Genomic DNA, 23,597 nt, shown 5'->3' with positions numbered 1-23,597 from the left:
ATATATTCTAATACCTTTCTATTATTATGTATAATATATATATATATATATATATATATATATATATATATATATATATATATATATATATATATATAATATTTTTATTTTATCGTCAAATTTTCCTAAAAAATAATTTTAGAATGAATTGTAATGTAAAATCAATATCACTTGTAATAAACATATTATAAAAAGTAAATAAAAAATATAATATATATATAATTACAAAATTATAAGTGGTATCCTTCCACTAAAAAATATAGTTCCTTATAAAATGTTGCTATGTAACAGCTATGCAGCTGCGCAGTAATACAATGAACAGGTGTTTCTCTGTCGTCATGCCTAATACTATATTATGGATTTTAGGCTGTATATTTACCATTCAGAAGCCTGATTAGAAATGATCCGCTTTATGAAACAGCAGCATAGTTATCTTATCTAGTAATCTCTTCTATCAATGACTGTGCTGTGCTCCACCCTCTGCCTCGGAGGCCCCGCCCATCCCGTGCGCATCCCGTCTGCATTCTGCAGGAGGCACGGGAAAACAGGGATAGACCATCCCGAGAAACTAGAGGGGTTTCGTGATTATGGATCACTGTTTTAATTCGCATTCACTCGTGTTCAGACACAACAACAGAGTTTATGTTATTCTAAATGTAGGATTTTATAATTAAATAACAACTCATGGGTTTGTACAGAAAAGCTAACCGCTGGCCCGACCGAATTTCATTCTACCCTTTCCCAAACTGCGCTTTGAACTCTACCGCCCCGCTGCCATGTTGGATTGAAGGATCGTTATTGCTTTAGGAGTTTGGAATGAAAGTTAATATTATGCAGTCTGTCAAAAGTGAACGAATTAAAGAATAAATAAGCCACAGGAGTTAACGAGTCGCACCTGCAATCGCCCGCGCATTGAGGATAACACTACATCAGCTCTACATGTATGCGGAGTTCCTTACGGGATGAACGGAGCGCAGGCCATGTTGATCTGTGATTGCAGATAAAATAATCTACAACGAGACAAACGCTCAAGTTCATCCGCCTCATCCTTCAACATGAGCGGCCACCCGGCCCAGAGGAGGGTGGGAAACGTGGGCTCTCTGCTTCTGACCCCGCATGAGAACGAGTGTCTGTTCAACTACCTGGGCAGGAAATGCATCGTAAGTTATGTTTACTCTCACGGCCGGTCTGTAGTCCTCTAACCGCAGGTTCACATGCAAACCACCCTGCTTTTCTGATATCCAGTGATGCGATGCAAACGAACGCCGATAACTTCACAAGGACAGTTGTGTTTTAACGCGTTTGTGATGTTCATCAGGACGCACTGGGAACATCCTCCTCACTGTCAAAGCAAAATATACTTCTGTTATTGAAGTTAGACGTTGTAGTATAAGCTATTCGTATGATTGTGAGTTGGTAATTATATATTCCATGTGATTTCAGAGAAAATGGCAATAGGCCTTGAGTAAAAGCTGGGTCGTCAAAACCTAGTGAGCTGCCTACGAAGACAGCATTAAAGTGTATTCTGAGTCAGCCAAATGATGCACGTGCAGATGATGACCAAATATGCTGTCTATGTAGGCAGCTCACTATAGTCTTAGTCTTTGAGTCACAGCTAATGTCTCCATCAAATGTTTCAGTAAACTATCTATCTATGTACATCTATCCTTCTAGCTATCTGTGAAGCTATCAATGTCTATCTGCATGTCTTTCTATCTGTTATTCTATCTGTTACTGCATTTAGTTGGTACAAAATATAGCAAGACTCTGTTGTCTGTGTTTAATCTCAAGTAGCTGTCCATTTCTTCCCAAAGTGTTAATACGAATAATTATTTTTTTCGTTTCTGGAAGCATCAAATTTGCATTGAAAGGAAACTTTCAGTTAGTTGTCCCTGCTAAATTAAAACATCACCTACATCCATGATTACATTGTCTAATTTATTTTTAAATTGTCAGAAGTGAAGATATTTGCTCTTTTCAAGTCTGTGTTCCATAGTTATAATATTTGGACATTTCCAAATGTTTGAATGTCTTTATTTACAAAATATAAATCCAAATGACATTTATGAAGTTATTTAAAAAAGTTATGCAGTTTAATACACTTTCGGATCCCAAAATTTTTCAGAGAGAAGTTTTAAGAGTGATAAAACAGTATATACATTAATCAACTTAAAGGGATAGTTCACCCAAAAAATGACAATTACCCCATGATTTACTCACTCTGAAGTTATCCTAGTTGTATATGACTTTCTTCTTTCAGACCAATACATTTAGAGTTATATAAAAAAAAATGTCCTGGCTCTTCCAAGCTTTATAATGGTAGTGAATGACTGTTGAGATTTTGAAGTCCAATAAAGTGCATAAATCCATAATAAAAAATTGTCCCACGCTGCTCCGGGGAGTTAATAAAGGTCTCTTGAAGCAAAGAGTGATGCATCTGTGTAAGAAAAATAATCCATATTTAAAACGTTATATACCGTAATCTCTTGCCTCAGCTAACTGTCATATGCTTGTTCACGAGAGAATGGCATTTTGAGTACGTCACTCTCTCATGTATGTTCTGGTTAGTGGAACATGTTATTGGTTAATGTGATGAACTGCATCTTTGCTAGGTCGCCTTTGTAAACTTGAAACTAAAAACCACCTTAACACCAGTTAGTTTAAAACAATCTAACGAAAGCTTTGGATTTCCAAATAAATAAAAATGTCCAAATACATTTTGGGGTCACTGTATGTTTCGAGTGAAAAATATTTACCCTGTTTTCCTTGCTAGAAACATCCTGTCTCTTGCCTTATAAGAAAGCATTTGTTAGAAATGTTTCTTATTTTTCCAAAATTCCTCTTGCCGCACATTCAGGTGACGAGTTACATTTTAAATACATCATGTATTTGGTTCTTAATAGATTTCTGATGCATCAACAAGATTTTTTGATTTTAATATACTTGGATTGTCATTGGAAATCGGACTTGAAGTTGCATTAAAATTGTAGAAATGGTTAAGGTAAGGATTAAGATTGGCAAAACAACACAACAACTAGTTTTTGTGTTATGCATTTCATATGAAATCTGATTCACAAAAATGGCATTGTTTCCCATCAGACCTACTTAAGTTGCTCATCCATGTCTAGGTGGAATCAACATGGATGCGAGCAGTGTCAGTCCAGTAACGGCAGCCAAGAGCCGGACCATAAAGTGGGCTTTCACTGGGAATGACTAAATATGAGACACGTTCTTTGGGGCCAAGATCCAGCAGTCATGGGTTCATTCATCACTGTGTCCCAAACCGGCACCGAAAACTGAAGGCCGAGCGTGAACCGAGTCCAAATCACACCATAGTGAGGGTGGGTTGTGCGTGATCAGCAGTCTTTGAGGACAGGAAGTGAACTGATCTGCCTCCTTTCCATGGAGATTTGAGCTTTAATGAATAGAGCTGCTGAGCCAGTACTGATCCAGAATCAGGTTTCCAAGCAAACTGAACCAAAGTATGACATTAAGTCATGATCCTTATGAAAGTGGGGGAGATGTATGTCTTTAATGCGTATTTATGTTCTTGGCAAATTCTTAAGCAGACAGGAATGCCGTACGGATGCAGTTAACTAGGAAAAGCCTGGCAAATGTCCACCAGTCGCCTCTTTTGGATGTTGTGTTCAGTATGTTGAGTGCAATTTTAAACCTAGCTGATCGATCAAACGTATTGGTTTACATATCAGTATGAGTGTGTTTGGCTGCTTTGAATCCAATGAGTGTGTGTTGTTTGTCATACGGAAACCGACACTTTCTTGAACTTGCTGAACTCTGGATGCAGTAGTTGAAGGTTTAGTGATGTCCTTGAATCACTCGGCCCACCAAGACAAAACAAGTGTTCGTATTCAAATGCTGAATGTGCAGTCTAGAGCACGAGGAAGCAGTTGTTCATCAGAAGAAATGAAGGGAAGTCTTCATTGATGCTTCTGTTACTGACGTGGCAGGATCCCAATGAGTGGAGTAGTTACCCAGCATTCTCTTTTCCTTGCCTCTCTCTCTGTTGTTAATTGTAGATGTTTTTGTTATTACCTTTTTTTTAAGATAAATGAATTTCACAACAATATGTTCAACACTTGAATAGACTTAATTGATAAATGTCTAGTATTTCTTTAGGTTATCAGGTTTTTCATTGATTTATTGGAGAAATAATCAGTAGATTAATTGATTAAAGACCTGTTCACACCAAGCACGATAACTATAAAGATAACGATAAAGATATAGTTCTAAAAATCGTTCTCAATATTAAAGAATAGCGGAATCCACACCACAACAATAACGATAAAGGCAAAGAGAAACGATATCGTTGGAATCACTTTCAGAACAATTTTTTTTTTCTGGTGAACGATAAAAATATTGCCAACCAATCAGAATCAATCCTGCTGTAATGAGCTCGAGAATTTAAAGCAGCAGACGCGCGTCCACTTATAATACACAGACAATATCGTTCGCTGGTGTGGATGCTAATATCGTTATCTTTATAGTTATCGTTCTTGGTGTGAAAGGGCCTTAAAAGTCAAAGTTTAGGAAATGTTTAATTAAATTTAGACTTTCTATAATTTATTAATCAGTAAAGGATTTTTTTAAATCCGATTACTTAGTTTTAAGAACCTTATTTCTTCAAGTGATTATCAATTATTTATTTGTTTATTTTTTAATTCCAGTCAATTAATCAAATTACTTTTACGAAACGTATGTATTCAATTGTTTATTGGTTGGTTCATTTGATTTAAAATTTCAAGCATTTAATTAGAATTCTTTCGAGAAACTTATTTATTCAACGGATTAATCCAGTTACTTCTATTAATGAGTTAATCTTCTTTCTCTTAATCAGATTGCTAATTGTCTAATTTAATTCAGTTGTAAAAAGGAATTCAAAGTTTATAATTCTTTTATACAATTTTGACTTTATAATCTCTTAAACTGTGAAGTATTTCTTTTAATCTGATTAGAGAATTCTTTCATTTATGAAACCAATTAATCTACTGAATTGTTTATTGAATTCTTTTTTTTTTTATTCTTTTTTTTTATTGAATTAAAAATTACATGATACATTTTTCTAATGCACACTTTAAATTCAGAATATTTTTGATATTTGTTTAATCCGTTGGTTTATTTGTTCAATTATTCAGGGTTGTTGCAATCCTGCTGACAGACGGTTTCTTAAGTTATTGATGCGTTATTGCGAGGTCTGTATTGATTAGAGACTTCATTAAAATCTTTGTTTAATGGCTTGAATGCTTTCATCAGAAATGTTTCTGTCTAATGTGTGTTAAAGCACAGGACAAGGTTTCTTTGGTCTCCTGTAATTGCTCAGCATACGCCTGCATGTGTGTGAATACTTGTGTTACTTGTCCATGGAAAATATTTCATCTTCTGTGAGATCTTGGCTGTCCTCCCTATGACAGTATTGCCAAGACACTGGCCTATTTTTCCTTTCGGTAACCCGTGTCCTGAAAAAGTGTTCGCAATGCTGCTTTGGGTCATGTGCGTAAAACGCAGACACTCTTCGAGTAAGAGTCCCTGTGGAGATAGAATAAAATGCCCCATCAAGTGTGTCTCCAAGTACTTTAAATCACTGCAGTATTTGATCTCTGCAGAAGCCAGTGTGTGCAGCAAACAACATCAAGAAGTATTCATACAACGATTTCTATGCATTCTTCGATGTTTACAGTTCCTCCTAGATATTAATATGCAGTTCTGTCCAAAATACATCCCTGAAATTGAAAGGTGATGAGAGTAACTTTATAAGAGGATGAACATGTCAGTGTTGGTGCATTGCCTTTTTAATTTGAACTTAAGGCAGTATCTAACATAGTTGTTGTTTTATTATTATTGTTTTTTTAAATAAATTTTAGGGTGGTAAAAACTTGAGAATTTCCATCATATTTCACAATTATGAATTATTTATAAAGTGTTTTTTATTTTTTTGTATAATTTTTTTTGTTTGTAGTAGTAGTAAGTGTTTATATTTTATTTATACTAAAGTCTGTATTTTCTGAAGGATTTCAGATATTTTTGGATGCTTTGAAAGATCAAATTTATCAAAGGAATAATTCACCCAAACTGAAAGTGTTTTTATGTGAACAGATTTGGAGAAATTCAGCATCACATCACTTTCTCTCCATTGGATCCTCTGCAGTGAATGGGTGCCGTCAGAATGAGAGTCTAAACAGCTGATAAAAACATCACAGAAAAAAAAAAAAAAAACCAATCCATCAAGGTGTTTTAACTTTATGGACTGGAGTGGTGTGGATTAGTTGTGGATTACTGTGAAGTCTTTATCAGCTGTTTGGACTCTCATTCTGCTGGCACCCATTCACTGCAAAGGATCCATTGGTGAGCAAGTGACTTAATGCTACATTTCTACAAATCTGATCCGATGAAGAAACAAACTCATCTACATCTTGAATGGGCTGAGGGTGAGTACATTTTTCAGCAAATTTTCATTTTTAGGTGAACTATTCCCTCAATGAACTATTTTTTGAAAACCATTATCTAAATCTTGCTCTTAATTTTAGGATGATCAATTGTGTATTTTGCTTGTTTCATGAAGTTGATGATTATTTTTTTTGTCTTTTTGCAGACCTTGTGCTCAGCGGTGGTCCAGGTGTACGGGGCAGACAGGGGCTCGTCCTGGTTCAAGAGGTGCTGTGGTGTGGCCTGTTTGGTCAAAGATAACCCTCAGAGGTCTTATTTTATCCGTGTCTTTGATATCAAGGTGAGTTCTCTGAGATGAAATAAACAGCAAAGATAAGCCGTTAGTGCATGTGATGTGTAAAATATCTTGTTTCTCATTTTTGCAGGATGGAAAAGCAAAGTTTGAGCAGGAGCTCTACAATAATTTCACAGTCAGTTGTTCGAGAGCCTACTTCATTACCTTTGCCGGAGATGTGAGTTTTTTTTTCTTTATATACAGTATATATAACATTGTTGACCATTAGCAAGAAAGCAAACAGAGGCAACTAGCCAGAAAATTTAGTTTGGGTAGTCTCTTTCCTCTAAAACTGCTTTTAGCATAAGTGAGGATGTGATCTGGCTTTATTTGGTCATATGGTGTGTTTTGCTCTTTAGTCTTGTCAGATGGGCCTCAACTTTGCCAGTGAAGAAGAAGCCAAACGATTTCGGAGTGCACTCAACGAACTGCTCAACAGACGACAGAGGAAAACTGGTAAATGTGCTGGTTCTTATTTCTTTCCTTTCCTTCGAAGGGATAATAGTTCACCAAAAAATTACAATTATGGCCTTTATTCATTTACTCACCCATATGTTGTTCCAAGTCAAATCCATATGACTTCCTTTTCGGTCTCAATTCAGATTTAGATGGTTAGACTTTTTTTACGCACGCTAAAATATTTATTAGAAGCGTCTTTCTTTTCATATTCTTATTTACAACCATTATCATAATAGGCTGTATATTAAATTATTGGGTGAAAACCAGTAGTTCTATGTGAAATTAGACATTGAGCACCCCCATATAGCCAAAATTATATCATAACACCTGCGAATATTCAACTGTAAGATTGGCAGTCAGATCAGGCTCCTCGAATCGAAGCATCAAATCGTCGACTATTTGAAAGCTCCAGTCATCATTCATTGTAATTGCATGGAAAAGAGTGACTAGCACATTATAGGGCTGGACGATTATGGCCTTAAGTCAAAACCTCAATTGAACATTTTACCTCGATTACGATTAATGAACGATTATTTTGTTTCTGTTTAGTTTTTTTGCCCTCATAGTTCACTTACAAGGTTTGTACTGTAAACAGGGTCATAGTTGGGGTTTGCAGGGCCCCGGTTCAGGTTGTACCAGTGGGCCCTCTTTGAAAGCGTTTAATTTGTATGTTGTATGTTGAGGTGCTGGAGGAAGTTAAAAGAGAACTTTGCAAACGAGAGCTCAGATTGGTGTTGCTGTCCGTGACACGCGGCTCTCTCTCTCTCTCTCTCTCTCTCTCTCTCTCTCTCTCTCTCTCTCTCTGCGAGTGCGCACCGAGTACAGCGCGCGAGTAACCAGCTGCTCAGTTCAGCTTTTCCGGGTCTTGTGTTTGAATGCTTTAAAGTCTTTTGAATGGTTACATTTGAAAGTGGCAAGGCTTCATAACACGTAAAAATTATACGCATTCGTGTCGACACGCAGCAGCGTCTAATCGCTTGAATGTCCAAACCATAAAACAAATACAACTGACAAAGTTTAGTGAAGACTCGAGGCTCACCGCTCGCGCGCATCACTATGTGTTGAACCGGCGTTCACCTCCGTGTTTTGCTTTTATGCCACTGACTGGAGAGCAGAATCATGTGGCTACACATGCTTTTAAGGGGGAAGTATTAACAGGAAATAACCGACATGGGAAAATTACGTCGGTTAGAGGTTCTAAATTTAGGTTTCGATTACTTTTCGATTAATCGTCCAGCCCTAGCACATTACTTAAAATATCTCCTTTTGTGTTCCACAGTAGAAAGCATGTCATATGGGTTTGTAATAACATGTGGATGAGTTTTTAATTTTTGGGTGAACTTTTCCATCAACATGCTCATTTATTAAGCTCACATTTTCTTGTTAACCTGTTATTTGCTGTTTCCGGCTGCTCATTTGCCGTTTTTATCTCTCCCCGTCTTTCCTCCTGTTCTTCTCAGTCTGTAGCAAGTGTGCTGGTTTTCTCTCCATAGGGTGTGTTGTAAAACCTCCACAGTGGGCCTTTTCTCCTCTTGTCTCTCTTGTAAACGCAGCAGTCTCTCTCCTCACTTCCTGGCTGGGTTCCAGTACTTCCTGCTCTGTTTTGCATGCTGGGCTTTGAAGTTTAGGCTTCTCTCTGTACTAACTGATTTTTAAAGAGGCCCTGGTGCCTTATACGCCTCCTATGTCTGCCTTGCATGCATCTCTTTACGTTTAATGTGGTTGAACTCTGAACAAACATGTTGGATCACTTCTTGTGCATTTGATTGGATTTGTATACAGTGAATCATTCAGTTATCTTCCGGGTGTTAAAGGTGAAGTGTGGAACATGTTGTTATTAGTGACACCAGATGGAATTTAAAATAGATGAAATAGATTTTTATTCTCCTTTGTTATTGGAAAATACTGTAAATATTTCAGTATATTACAGTAATTGCTTCTGCCAGTGAGCAGTTTATTCACACACATGTATTATTAAAAAAAAATTCTCAGCAAGGATACATCAAATTTATTAAAAGAACAGTGCAAACATGTATAATGTTACTAAAAATATATATATTTTAAATATATGCTCTTCTTTTGAATTTTTTGTTCAAACAATCATAAAAAAACTAATGCATCAGTTTCCAAAAAACACTATGAAGCAGCACATCTGTTTTCAACATTGATGATAAAAATTACTTGCACACTAAATTAGCATATTAGAATAATTGTGATCATGTAGTAATGATGCAAAAAAGTCTGCTTTGTCATCACAGCAGTTATTTGTTTTAAAATGTTAAAATATAAAAGTTAATTTAAACTGTAAAAATATTTCACTATTTTTGATCAAATAAGTGCAGCCTTGAGGAAACAGACGTCAGTCTTTCCGACCCCAAACTTTGATACTATGTAATATTTATTTATATTTTACTGAATTAATTTGTTTTTTGTATTTTATCTAAAAAAAAAAAATTATATTTAAAAGGCAGTTTCCTTTACTTTTGTCACTTTTAAAAGCTGTGAAAACATAAATTATGAATTGATTTATTGTTATTAAATTATATTGTGTGTGTGTGTGTGTGTGTGTGTGTGTGTATATATGTATATACTTACACTATAAAATACACATCAAATGTGTAAAATACACAAAATGTGTTTGAGAGCGTTTAAAGATATGAAATTGCTGAACAACTGTCATTGAGATAAAAAGGAGCAAGTCTTTTAACATTTTCACAGTAGAAGAATAGATAAAAACACTTCACCTTTAAGATCATTATTTTAAAATTATTATAAGTATGCATGTGAACAAACCACAAATGTTGGTGCTAAAAATGTGACGATAAACCTAGGACTGCCAGCTGATTTAAAAAATAAATACGTAAACCTTAAAACCATTAATTTGTGGATGTTCGTGTATTGTGAAAGGGCACAGAGCTCCGGGCACCTCCTTTTTACCATCTTCCCTAACCTTTCTAACTAACCTAAGTTAACCATTCCCTTCTCTTTGGGTGACCTACCGGCTCTTTTCCTCTCTGTTACTGACCTCACTAGTCTTTTAACTCGACCTCCACATTTTAACAATGTTAATTTTGTTTTTTTGCAGAGAAAAGGCGTGATCCACCAAATGGTATGTGTCCTGGTACTTGCATTCACTCATGAATTTACTCTTAATGTTGTAAGAGCTAATCAGTTTTTTTTGTTGTTGTTTTTTTAATCGCCCTTTTGACTGAACTATGCTGAAATACACATACACATAATGTATCTTCCTCAGAAATCAAAACCTATTCTTGTGTTAGTGTTGTCAGGCATGAGCTTATGCACACAATCACACATCCGCATCACACATGACCTAGATGAGAGTAGCGTTCACCCCCTGACTTGAAGCCTATGGTCAATCTGTGCACTGGGAGCCATATGTATGCCACATGCTCTCCCCAATTCAATTACATCAAAGAGACCACGTTTCCTAATTTTACTTAGTTAGAATTTCTCATGGATGTTTATTAGGGTTATGGTGCTGGTTTGACATCCCTCAGAAGTTGACATCCCTTGGTTGCTAGTTACTAAATTATCTTGTTTGCTCCATGTCAGCAGCCTGTAACAGGAAATGTGTGACGCTACTTACACATGACTTGCATCTTATTTATTTTTATTTTATTTTATTATACTTCATTTAAAAAAAGAATGGTACAGAAAATATAAAACCAAATGAAGTTGTTTTTATAATTTTTTTTTTATTCATTTTTATTTATTGCAAAGTATTTCCTATTGAATCAATAATTTGGGGCAGGGCATATAAACCCTCAAATATGCCCTGCCCCAAATTATATATATTATAATTTCCCAAATTATATGTGTGTGTGTGTGTGTATATATGTATGTATGTATGTGTGTGTGTGTGTATATATATATATATATATATATATATATATATATATATATATACACACACACACACACACACACACTTTTTTTTTATATATTTTACAACACGCTGAACCAGACTTACTATTGCTAGTCAGATAATGTTTTTAATAATGATTTTATGAATAGATTTATATAGAATTTTATATTTATAGTTTTTACTGTAAAAATAATTGTAAATACATAATTTGTATTTATTTGATTTACAATAATAAAATAAATAATAACATTTATTAATTCCAAATACATAAAAACATTTTTTTTTAATTTTCCTCACTTAGAAACACTGTACATTTAAATTGCTATTATAAGTTCGGATTTCTTGTGGTTATTAAATGTGAACTGTAATTTTGCACCATTAAAACATCAAACCGAAGTGTGAAAATAATCCTGAACACTCCCTAAGTCTGCCATTGGATGACCAAACGGTTAGTCCCGCCCCTTAACTCACACTATTGGTTCAGTCAGTGTTGTAGGCAATTCAGGAGTCTCAAACAGAGCAGTGTTTTGATAACACCACGCTATTTACTTTTTTTAGCATTACCAGCCAGTCAGAATCATTTCCAGTCTGATTTATCATCTGTGACCTTAAAGCAACATTTTTGTCCTAGTTTTGTTACTGCAGCTCTGGAAGCCAGTTCCAATTTTTTTTTTTTTCTCTCCAATCTGTTCTCATTTCTAATTCACATTCATGATTTATAGCTGTTGTTCCAACCATATTGTGCCCTTCTTGACAACATTATGAAGAATGTTGTTCAAAACCGATTTATGCCACACATCGTACCGTTCTCTAAGAACAGAATGTATTTCTGTTCTGTGTCCACCTGCAGAAAAAAAAGCAAATGTAATCTTTCTCCTGCACATTTCCTTCCCTTCCGCTTCCTCATTGTGGAACTAGATTGGTGGTTGATATCTGACTGAGCATGCTTAGTGTGCCTGCTCTATCTCTGATATAAAGGTGTTCTCAGTTTAGTATTGATGACTAGAGAAATGAATCCTAGATTAGCTGGAATTCTCCACTGAAACCTGCGAAACATCTGTCAAACCAAGTCAAAATCACACTTGTGTATTATTAAAACTCTGTGGCTTTGCCAGCAGTTGAAGACTTACAAGTAATGCTTACAGCAAATTTCAGAGATTAAACTGGATTAGCAGTTCCTTACGTAATGTTCCGCATTCGTCATTTTTCAGGATTTGACTAGCATGAGAGGGATTGTTTGGTGGGCGGCCAGATCACAAAACACTCACAAGTGGTTTAAAGAGCATCTCGGCTTTGAGGCTGCGGTGAAATTAGCTAGCTACCATAGCTTCACGCCTTAATGCTAGGCCACAGATGAGATGATGTTCTGCACGACCTTCCTGTCCACCCCATCCGAGGAGTTTTTAGAGAGCGTTTCGAGGCCAGACGGGAGCTTGGTGCCCCTGCAGTGCTTGGTGTTGTCAGGGGATGAACTGAACGCACCTATGCCTCGGCCTTGTCTTAATACACTGCTGAAATTCAGCTGCGACAGACCCTCCATCTCTACAGAGGACGTCCTCTTGGGAGGTGCTCTAGGTCACGCTGGAGGTCACAGGAAGCTCTTGGCTCTCGCCCAAGGTAGGGGTTTAGCAGCTCTGCTCTGGTTCCTCACGATTCTAGTGAAGAAGTGAGCGTGTGCTTGTGGATGTGAGGAAAGCATCTCGGGGATTTTCAGAAATACTGACACTAGAGAAGATTCTTGAAACTTTTTAAGGAGTTCATAGTGTGACGATGTTATTTAGTTTTCACTCAACATTTTAAAGTTCTGACGAGGGGGATTTCATTTAGTTTTATTTGTGCATTTGGTACGAAAAGTTGTTAGTCTACGTAAAGTGAATTATTATTATTATTATTACTGCTCTTTGTTAGACATGGTGTGGTCTCTAATCTTCTGGATTGTAGCTTTTGAGAATAATTTAACAATTTGGGACAATTTTTTATTCTATAAAAATCATCAATATAACTTTTTTTTGTTTTATTCCTTAATCATGCACAGATAATAATTACACTACATACACTTACTATTATTATTATTATTTAGTAATAATGTTTATACATTTTTGACTGTAAACAGATTAAGAAAAAATTTAATCCAATGATGATAATTAGATAATTGATTCTACTTATACATTTTGATACATGAACAGAATTATATAATAATAATAATAATAAAATTAAAGCTATGTACTTCATTATTATAATTTAATAATAATACATTTTATGTGAACTTTTTTTATGCACAGTTATTAATATTTAACAATAACATCTATATGCATTTATACATGTAATTTTTTTTTATGCATTAAAAATAAACGTGTGAGTGAATTGCTGTTAGGTAAGAAGGGAATAATTAATGTAACAAATGAATTAGGTTAGTTTTCCATTCTGAACACAGCGATTTAAAGGTGTTATGGTGATTAATTTGTTGTTATTATTAAAAGATCATATCGTAGCATCATATAGACGTCGTCCATGGCTCTCTGGTGGAGATTGAAGTCTCCGGCTGTCTTGAAAGCTTGTGGTTTTGGGGAAAGTTTGACACTAAGCCTGTTGTTCCAGCAGCGTTTCTTTCTATGAAAGCTGCTTTTTATCGCCCACATCTTGCTGCAATGAGAATCATGATGACATTGTATATGTGTCGTGATTCAGAGAGTTTCGCTTTTGGCCGTGTGGTCAGTCAGATATTTGTGTAATGCGGTCATGTTTATTTGAATGAAACAAATTATTTTTCATTCATTTATTTATCTATCCGAGCAATCTGTATTAAGTTTTTATTGTAGTACTGCTACCAGACATTCTTTTTCACATTATTACTATGATATATTTGTTGTTGTTCTTCCCACCCCAGCATCATCTGAACTTTGAATACATGATCTTCCAGGAATGTGTGTGATTCATTCATTGTGCCGCCCCCTCTTTGCTTACACTGGACAGAATCAGCTGTTGTTGAAACACAGACTCCGAGCTCGGCCAGAGACGACTCCTGTCACTCTCACAGGGAAATGTGTGCAATGGGTTGGGGATTGTCAGGCAGCTGCTAATACGTTTTGTCATGTGTCCAGGACCCACTCTCCTGATGGCAACGGTGGACATCAAGAATCCCGAGATCAACAACAAACTCAATGTGTCCCATAAGAATAACATGTTGCACAGCGGCCTTAACAAGAAGAAAAAGAAGGGCAAGGGCAGTCGGAAGCTGACGAAGGCTGACATTGGGACACCAAGCAACTTTCAGTGAGTCTTTAAGTATAGCAGTTTCAGTACTTCCTGTGTTGGCAGGAAGTGACATCAGTAATGCATATTAAAATACCATCATGCTGCTAGTTATTTCTATTAAGGCTTTATTTTTATTCTCATGTCTTTTTCTATCTTTCTATCAACTTGTAATATTTGTAGTTTCTTTTACCATTTACACAAAAAATGCTAGTTAATGTTAACAAATTGGACAAAAATGTACTTCGTTTGCTCTCACAGGGTGTAACAACTTCTTAGGATTTTTTTCCCCCTATTTGAAAAACTTGTTTTAAAAGATACTATTTATCTGTTTTCCATAGAGTTGGTGCTGTTTTTGGTTTCCATAAACCGTATACCCTGTACGAGTTTTAAGCCTAGAATTAAAAAATCCTGTTAACTAACTTAAAATCATTGTTAGCTTCAAAAGTTCTTATTTAAATATGTATGTGTTTAATGTGCTGTATTAGTTTCTATGAAACTTATACCTTTAAAGAAATTTAAGGTTAAAGTTTAAAATAATCCCTATTAAATTACACCTAAAAATTATCATCTATTATCAATTATCATTTTTTTCATTATCATCTAAGAAATGTAAACATTCTACTTTTAAAGAAATGTAAGATTAAAGTTTGAAATCCACATTACTTTAAACTTAATGTCATTTAGCATTATTATTATTAGTGGTAGTAGTATTTCAATAGTATTACTAAATATTGGATGTTCATTCAAATGTTAGTGAATTTTAAATTATTTATTTTCTATATTGTTTTTTAGTTTTTTTTTGTCAATATAGCTTAAATTTTTATTATTAGATGTTTAACTGCATTACTGCGGTGCAGACGCTCCAATCAGTGAGACCTACAGCCAGTCAGTTTCTAGAGATATAAAAGAAATCAGTTACTAAAGAAATGCCAAAACCTGTGCTCATTGTAAGAAAAGTTGATTAAAAAAAAAAAATGAATGCAAGATTAATAATATAACGTAAGAAGACAGGCAAACTATTTTACTAACAAAATCCGAATTTAGGAAGGATTTTCAGCACAGCTCAAGGGTTACGTTTATTCTCTTTCCTCGTGTTGTGTTTGTTGTTGTTGTTTATGCCAGACTGATTGTGCTTAACGCAATATTTTCCAGGCACATCGGTCATGTAGGATGGGATCCGAACACAGGCTTCGATGTAAGTACACAACAATGACTAGCTCTGTAACCCCTCCAACACACTCATACGCTCTCACTGTCATACACACTCACATACATATTGAAGAATCTCTCATAGGAAAACAATGCTGACCTGTGTAGTAATGGCATGATGAAATGCCTCAATAGGCTTGTGTTCATGCAGGCTGAAGCATCTGACGCTCGAGTATGCAGTCTGTCGCCCACAACAGATTACCCACTACGCAGATTGCTTTTATACACAACAGTGTGCTATCTGTATATTTGCACTGTGTATATATGAAATCATTTTATGCTAAACTGTTTGTTATGGAAATAAAGGAGATATTGCAACCTGCTGCCTTTTTATGAAGCAATTAGAAATCCAGGCTACTGGTGCAATACAATGAGATGCTGTTGCTCTTAACTAACTGGAAAATATGCAAATGCTCTGAAGAAGCCTCATTTTAAGGTTTGCATTCTGCATGCTGCTGGAATGTTGAGCATGACATAATGGATGGTTTGAGCGATGATGGTTAGCATTAGCAGTTTGTCCACAAGGTGACAGGATTGTGCTATATTTGAGAGCAGCATGAACGCTGGGAAAATGATGTGTGGTGTTTGCAAGGCAGAATTGTTGATTTCTCTTAAGATTTTAATCATCATGAATCATGATCTTGTTTTAAAATGGAAAAAAAAAAAAAATTCCCCATTAACTGCCATTTTGAAGATTTTTATTTTAAGAATTATTTTGTATTTATTGTAAAACGTTCTATAAACATACCTTTTAAAGTAAATGTAAAATTATAGTTTGAAAATCCCTTTTTAATTTACACTTTTTTTTATATTTTAATATATTTTATTACACTTTTTAATTTAATTATTTCCTTTATTTTTTACTATTAGTTAAGTGTTTAGTTATTGATTTAAAGTAAAAATAAGATTTGGGGACTTAGACTACTGTTCCAATCTTTTTCAAAGTTTATATGAACATTATACTTTAAAATTTAAGAATTAAATTCCCAATAACGTGAACCCTAAAAGGTTATCTTTAATAAATGTTTTAATTAATTTAATTTATTTTAGCCTTAATGTTCTGTTTTTGATTTTTCTACATTATAGCTCTATAGGTAAGATTAAAGTTTGAAAATCATTAAAGGTACGGTTTACCCAAAAATGATCATTTTTTTTCTTTTGAAGGTTGAATGTTGGTAAACAAATAGTTGACGGTAGCCATTGATTTCCATGGTATGGAAAAAAAAAATTACTATGAAAGTCAATGGCTAGCATCAACTGTTTGGCCACCAACATTTCTTCAAAATATCTTTTGGATGAACTGTCCCTTTAACTTCAGTATTCAAAAACTAACCAGTGATGATGATATTTGCATACCGAGTTGCGATTTGCTGTCTTACATCTGTTTGCACACTGGAATGTGATTGGCCCTTTTAATTTTGCATCCGTTTACTCATCGTTTGACACATTATCATTAATATCTCTCTCTCTTTTTCTTCTTCTGTCTATATTTAGTTGTGCTTACTAAGGCAAGCATCACTATTACTATTGCTCATACTTAAGGTTGGTGATCCGAACAACCCTCTAACCCTAAATAAAACATTCTGGACACTTATCTGCACGTTTTTGCTATAGGAATGAATGATACTTCAAATTATTTGGCACAGGCAAAAACAACACGTTTTCTTCAACAAATCTAAAAATTCTAGTTCTGCTTCAAACTTAGCTAATCTTTTGCTGCCTTGCAAGCACTTGTATTTCATGTATGAAATGGTTCTAGTAAATAAACAGTTCTGCTGAATTTCAGAACTTCAGTGTTGTTCAATATCTGAATATATGAAGAAAAAAAGAAAAGTCTCAGGACTCGACCTTTTTGATTTTGCAGTTGAATAATTTGGACCCAGAGCTGAAGAACCTGTTCGACATGTGTGGCATCTCTGAGGCCCAGCTCAAAGACAAGGAGACGTCTAAGGTCATCTACGAATTCATTGAGAAGAAGGGCGGTGTAGAGGCTGTGAAGAATGAGCTGAGGAGACAAGGTGAGACTGATGGCTGTCACCTGCACATCATTATATTCACATGGCAGTCCATCCGCTGTCATGAGTCTCGCCTGAATCAATAAAAACTGCCCAAAACTTCCCCTAACCACTTATTTTTCAAGTAATTCTCTGTGCTGGAGCAGCAAAGCCAATATATCCTTTTTATGACATTTAAATAATGTGGCTATGACACATTTCTCAGAGGATTTTAGACAGTAGTTGGATGCATATATTATATTTGATCAGTATATGTGGTTTTCCTTCAGGTCCTCCCAGGTGGTGCGGTAGGTAGGATGTGTGTGTTTCTGAGTGAAACCTGCTTAGATCTGCATGTGTAAGAGGTCTGAAACTGCAAGTTGGCATGGGATGTTTTGAATGATATTTTAACACTTGGAGGACACATTTTATATGTGGAAGTGCGGTTTTATCTACATGTAACTATGAAAAAGCATTTTTGCACATGTGGATATTTTACGTGATTGTTCTAGATCTTTTAAAAACATGTTCGATTGCTTAAAACCATGACTTTTGTTGGTTTTTTCTTACTTCAGCTTTAAAAGACCCCATGAAATAGATTGACACAGGGTTAGATGAGGGTTGTAACTTTACTTTAGTTGAATGGCTGTTAAAAAGGCTGTGAATTGGACAGGAACGGCATTCTAGTAATAAAATATTTTCTCTTATGCATACTTTAACTTGTAAGTAAGAATTTCTACTTGGCTGTAGTTGAATGTGTAGTAATAATATATAGAATACATGGTAATGTGTAAAAATATTTGAACTGTATCTGCAGTATATCGAACCATTAAGGTGTGGCCACATTTAGTTTTTTTTTTTGTTTTGTTTTTTGGCTCATGTGTCTCCTCCTTTAGTCTTTAAATGGGATCTGTGTAGCTATTTTAAATAGTATTTTTTTTTGGTATTTTTTTATTATTATTATTAATTTATTATTATAGATGACACATGATGCACATATCTGCTAAAAGTAATTTTTCCTCAATATCTAGAAGTATGCTAGCATACAGATGCTTCAAAGCTAATACCGTAGATAACTTTGGTTTCATGGGGTCTTTCAACTATGCTAATGGTGTGTTCAAGTCCTCATGGGAAGTTTGTGTTTCTGATTTGAGAAGTCGTAATTGCAATGTCAGATGTGTTCAAGTCACTTTGGTTGAAACAAGATAGCAATGTTAAACTATTGTTTCAAACAAAATGAATGAATGAATGAATTTGGGTAGTTTTGCTTTGTTTTTATTCAATTTCTAAAGTTAATATAAATTGAATTATGTAACTGTATTATTGTAAATCATTCATTTGAACAAATCTACCATCACTACATCTATCCATTGCATCTGCCATTATTTTCTCACTGACACACTCCCAACTCAGAAACTCGGGGCTTGAAGAGTTTAAAGTCGCCCACTCATAATTCTGACTTTTGTGGTGGTGTTCATGTACGTTAAACTTTATAAATTAAAAATTTTCCGTCTTGACTTTGACTCCCCACCGTACATGAATACATGGAGAGTCTGCATGTTTAATTCTGTTAATGCTAAGAAATATTTTTCTGCTCTTGCAGCACCCCCACCTCCACCCTCCCGGGGCGGCCCACCACCCCCACCCCCTCCTCACACTTCTGGGCCCCCACCTCCACCACCCCCAGTGCGGGGACGAGGAGCCCCACCACCCCCTCCACCTTCAAGGGCCCCGACGAGCGCTCCTCCTCCACCTCCTCCATCCCGGCCTAACATGGGAGCACCTCCACCGCCTCCTCCCAGCAGAGGGCATCCACCTCCCCCTCCACCTGCCCCCGCCTCCATGCCCCCTCCCCCACCACCGCCTCCTCCATCCGGAGGAGCCGCCCCACCTCCACCTCCTCCTCCGCCGCCACCTCCTGGACCTCCTCCAGCTCATGATGTGGACGGAGGCCACAGTGAATCAGCGCCCTCACCCATGGGCGGGAAGTCAGCTCTGCTGGAGCAAATCAAGGAGGGCGCTCAGTTAAAGAAAGTGGAGCAAAACAACAGGCCAGTGTCGTCCACAGGACGTGACGCGCTACTCGACCAGATCCGACAGGGCATCCAGCTCAAAACGGTGAGGACCGTAAACGCTAACACATCCTGATGTGTCCCAGACAAAGTTGGAGGACCGCCTGCTCACCTGTCAATCATCCTTTGAGTGAAAACTTAGGTTTTAAACCACCAGTAACATGAGGAGAATCAAACCGTTTTTGTCACTACATAATTATTCATACAGTTTTTCATACAGTTTACTAATTTTAGTTTAGTTTATTGTATAATTTTATTATAAAAAAATGTGTATATTTGGAAAAAACTGTGTGTGTTTGTAACCCCGAACCATTCGGTTTACCACATACGGTTCGGCACGCGCTGGGACCGCGGTTCAACTTAAATCTGACAAAACATCTGTAATATGATTTGCTATAAATAACACATAAAACAAACAGGGTTCAGCTAATATATGTTTCTGTTGATGCATGTGCATTCTGGCTTCCCAGATATTACAACAACAGCGATGAGAGGGAAAAAAAAAACCCTGGACAAATCATTCGCTTTTGTTCAATGCGAATGCAGTATCCTGGAATATGAGCAGTCATTTATTCCGTCATCACCCGGGTGCTCACAGATGAGATCTGAACCGCACACATTAATATGTGTTCAAACTAAATGCATTTAAGCTTTGCCAGTTTAAACATTTAAGAGCCAGAGGACGCGAGCTCGCAAGCGCAGTGAGAAGATTTGTGCATGCGCTCATCCGAACGCGTGCAAATATTAAGCTCTCTCTGAAGAATTGTGTTGAAATGGACAAATTCAGACAAAAATTAGAACAAAATGCTCGTCTTGGTAAGTATCCTACAGCAGACATAGCCGGCTGAACGTAGACCTACTGTATCAGTGCATTCTCTTAAAGTGACAGTCTTTATATTAATAGAACAGCAACAACAAAGAAATCACTCACTGCTCTTGATTAAAAAGCTTTTGTAACTTTAATAAAGAATAATATTTAATTTATACAGTCCAACATGCAATGCTGTTTTACATTTGATTACTTTATTCAATTTCTGTACCTAAAAACTTATGCTAGGCCTACCTAAAAAAAACACTGAAAATCACTGTTTATTGTTTGTATCTTTACTCTATTGTATTTATTTGTGCTGTTGCTTGTAGTTGGATAGAATATTCTTCTTCTTTCTTTTATTAGAAAGTATAGTTTTTCCATAAACCTAGCACATACCGAACTGTACCGATACCGTGACTCTAAAACAGTGAAACAAACCGAACCGTGAAAAAGTTGAACCATGCCACCTCTAGTATATATATAATATATATATATATATATATATATATATATATATATATATATATATATATATACAGTACAGACCAAAAGTTTGGACACACATTCTCATTCAAAGAGTTTTCTTTATTTTCATGACTATGAAAATTGTAGATTCACACAATACAATACTAGAGTATTTGATAAATACTTATTCCCGTCATAAAAATGTGTATATATAAAATTACTGTCACTTTTTGATCAATTGAATGCATATTTGCTGAGAAAATAAAAAATAAAAATTGGAACAGTAGTGTAAGTCCCCAAATGGTTTAATAATATATCATCTAAATCGTTGTAGCATGCTCTATGAACGGTTGTTTGTTATGGTTGTCTGATAGCTTTCTCTTCTTGGATGTTCAGGTATCAGATAATGACTCAGGACCACCCACCCCTGCTCAGTCAGCAGGCATTGTTGGCGCTCTGATGGAGGTGATGCAAAAGAGGAGCAAAGCCATCCACTCCTCAGGTAAGTGCTTGTTTCACTCTCGCAAACCTTTGTTCAAAACAGGCCACTCATAGCTGCAATGTCTTTTTTTTTTTTTTTCCTCACTTGACCCATTGTGGATCCAATGCATTGACGTTATGTTTTAGAGATGATGTAACATGTCAAGTCCAACTAAAAGATTATTTTAGTAACATGACAGATAACATGACTTTTTCCTCTTCATTCCGAAGACACAGCATCCCATTTAAATCGATGTATTTTTAGCTTTCGTTCGCTGACGCAGATAAACACTGATGTGTTGAGGCCACTTTTCATACTCTAATATTCTTTGGTTCATTTGAGATTGAGCGTGAAAACCATTGTCAGTAAGTAATGAGTTATTTACGGTGGTTATGTTTTTTTTTTTGGGGTCCCTAGATGAAGATGAGGATGATGAGGATGATGAAGACTTTGAGGATGATGACGAATGGGATGATTAATCCCGCAACAGTAACCCCAACCAGTAGAGTAAATGATACTAAATTGTCACTTCCCCAAATTTTACGCTCATTCTGTGTTTTTGTTTTTTTCTTTTCCAAATCGCTGTATATTTTTGTTGCTTTTTTTTAAATCTGTGCAATACCTCATGTAATCTGTAAAGTACTGTCATTTATCCTCTGTAAAATAATCTCCTGGAATAACCATGTGAAGTTTAATGCCAGGATTCATGATTTGTTGACCTGAATGTTTTTGTTCCCCTGTGAGCGGGGAAAGGGAGATAGACGGGACGCCCGATGTCCTTATTAATTGTTGATTAATGATTTAGATAACAACACTATTTTCATACCCTAGTTTTCTGTACCTTCGATTTTCTTATTCAAATCCTAGTTTAGCATTTTTAGATTTGGGTAAGAGGTTCTCCTGTCATAATGAGTATGTCCCCTGTATTGTTTCCCTTGTAAATGTAAACCAGGCTGATATATTGAGGCTATATATATTTTTGCACGAATAACAAAAGGAAATTCACTGCAGGATGAGAACACATTGGCTTTGAATATGATTTCTGTGGTAATCATGATCAGCATAACACTACGTTGCACATCAAAAAGTAGACAGTTCTGAGGTTTTGTTTTCACTTTATTAACAAGAAAATAATATACAGTAGATTCAAACCGGCAAAATCTTGAGTACAGCTTGCTCCTGAATGTGAAAAACCATCAGTTCACAAATAGAATTTGTTATATCAAGCAAAAAAAAAAAAGCACTTCACATAAACATACAATTTAAACTTCCATTTGTTAGAAGCTTTTACAGGTCAATGCTTGACTTGACAACTACATTTAAGGTAATGGAAAACCGCAAACCTTTGTGTACAATTAATGCTGGTTTAACAGTATTGTCTGTCTGAACTGAATATGCTGTCCTTGTCCTGTAAGGATAGTGCTGAAGAAATTGTATAATTGACATCAAATCTTGCAAGAGGGTTGGAATGTGGACTGAAAACACTAAATTCTATACTTAAATAAATGGTAATATTTACAAACCTGAGATATTGTGCTTTTCTTTTTAGTAACCTACATTTTAGCTATGCATGTGTATTGTAACTTCTAGCTTTTCCAACTTCTATAAATACGTCTTGCATACGTGTACATCTTGGATAGCTGAAATTACTGGATCAAACGGGATGAACCTCAACTAGTTGCATGACGGATTCATTGGAGTCTAAATTATGGCAGTCAGCTTTCAAAGTAAATCAGCTTTATTCTTTTTGGATTTGATATTTCTCATATGATAAATGTCATATGCACTGATTTTTGTTTCTGACGGTGTGTGCCCAACCGCCGTTTTTAGTTTTTTCTTAAGCAAAATAAAACACGGAAAATGAGCTTACACTGTTAAGATCCAGCTATTATAAGCATCTTTGGACTTGTCTTTTTCACTTAAATTGACACTTTTGAAAGTTAATAAAGTGGGAAGTTGCAGTTTAGGTTCAGCGATGACTTCCTAACTAATTACGGTTTATTTTTAGTTTTTTATTTGTTTTCATTATCAATATCTGACAACATATCTGATTGCCAGTGCTTAAACTGACAGTACTTCAAAAAGCCCACAGACAGATTGTTGCTGACAGGAGACAACATTTGCTATGGTAAACACACAAAACCATGATATTATCTGTCAGAAATGTTATCAACATTATCAAGAACGGTAGCATATAAAATTAATACACATATCTGTAGAACTAGTAGG

General features: G+C 35.7%; 1 protein-coding gene across 2 annotated transcripts; it reads left to right on the top strand.

The window, feature by feature from the left end:
• Positions 1-547: 547 nt before the first annotated feature.
• Positions 548-22,890, top strand: LOC132133040 (actin nucleation-promoting factor WASL-like). 2 transcript variants are annotated; one of them, XM_059545703.1, is made up of 11 exons: positions 551-1,160; positions 6,608-6,742; positions 6,828-6,914; positions 7,096-7,192; positions 10,281-10,304; positions 14,183-14,354; positions 15,489-15,531; positions 17,410-17,563; positions 19,143-19,657; positions 21,284-21,389; positions 21,786-22,890. In XM_059545703.1, the coding sequence occupies exons 1-11, from the start codon at positions 1,056-1,058 to the stop codon at positions 21,845-21,847; spliced, it is 1,500 nt and encodes a 499-aa protein (XP_059401686.1). In that variant the 5' UTR covers positions 551-1,055; the 3' UTR covers positions 21,848-22,890. The 2 variants fall into 2 exon arrangements, with proteins under 2 accessions (XP_059401687.1, XP_059401686.1); XM_059545704.1 differs by lacking the exon at positions 10,281-10,304 and having other exon boundaries at positions 548-1,160.
• The last annotated feature ends 707 nt before the right edge of the window (positions 22,891-23,597 follow it).

This window comes from Carassius carassius, chromosome 50 (assembly GCF_963082965.1).
Source record: "Carassius carassius chromosome 50, fCarCar2.1, whole genome shotgun sequence".
NCBI classification, from domain to species: domain Eukaryota; kingdom Metazoa; phylum Chordata; class Actinopteri; order Cypriniformes; family Cyprinidae; genus Carassius; species Carassius carassius.
The sequence above is the reverse complement of the archived record's forward strand: the minus strand, read 5'-3'. Positions and strand labels throughout refer to the sequence as shown.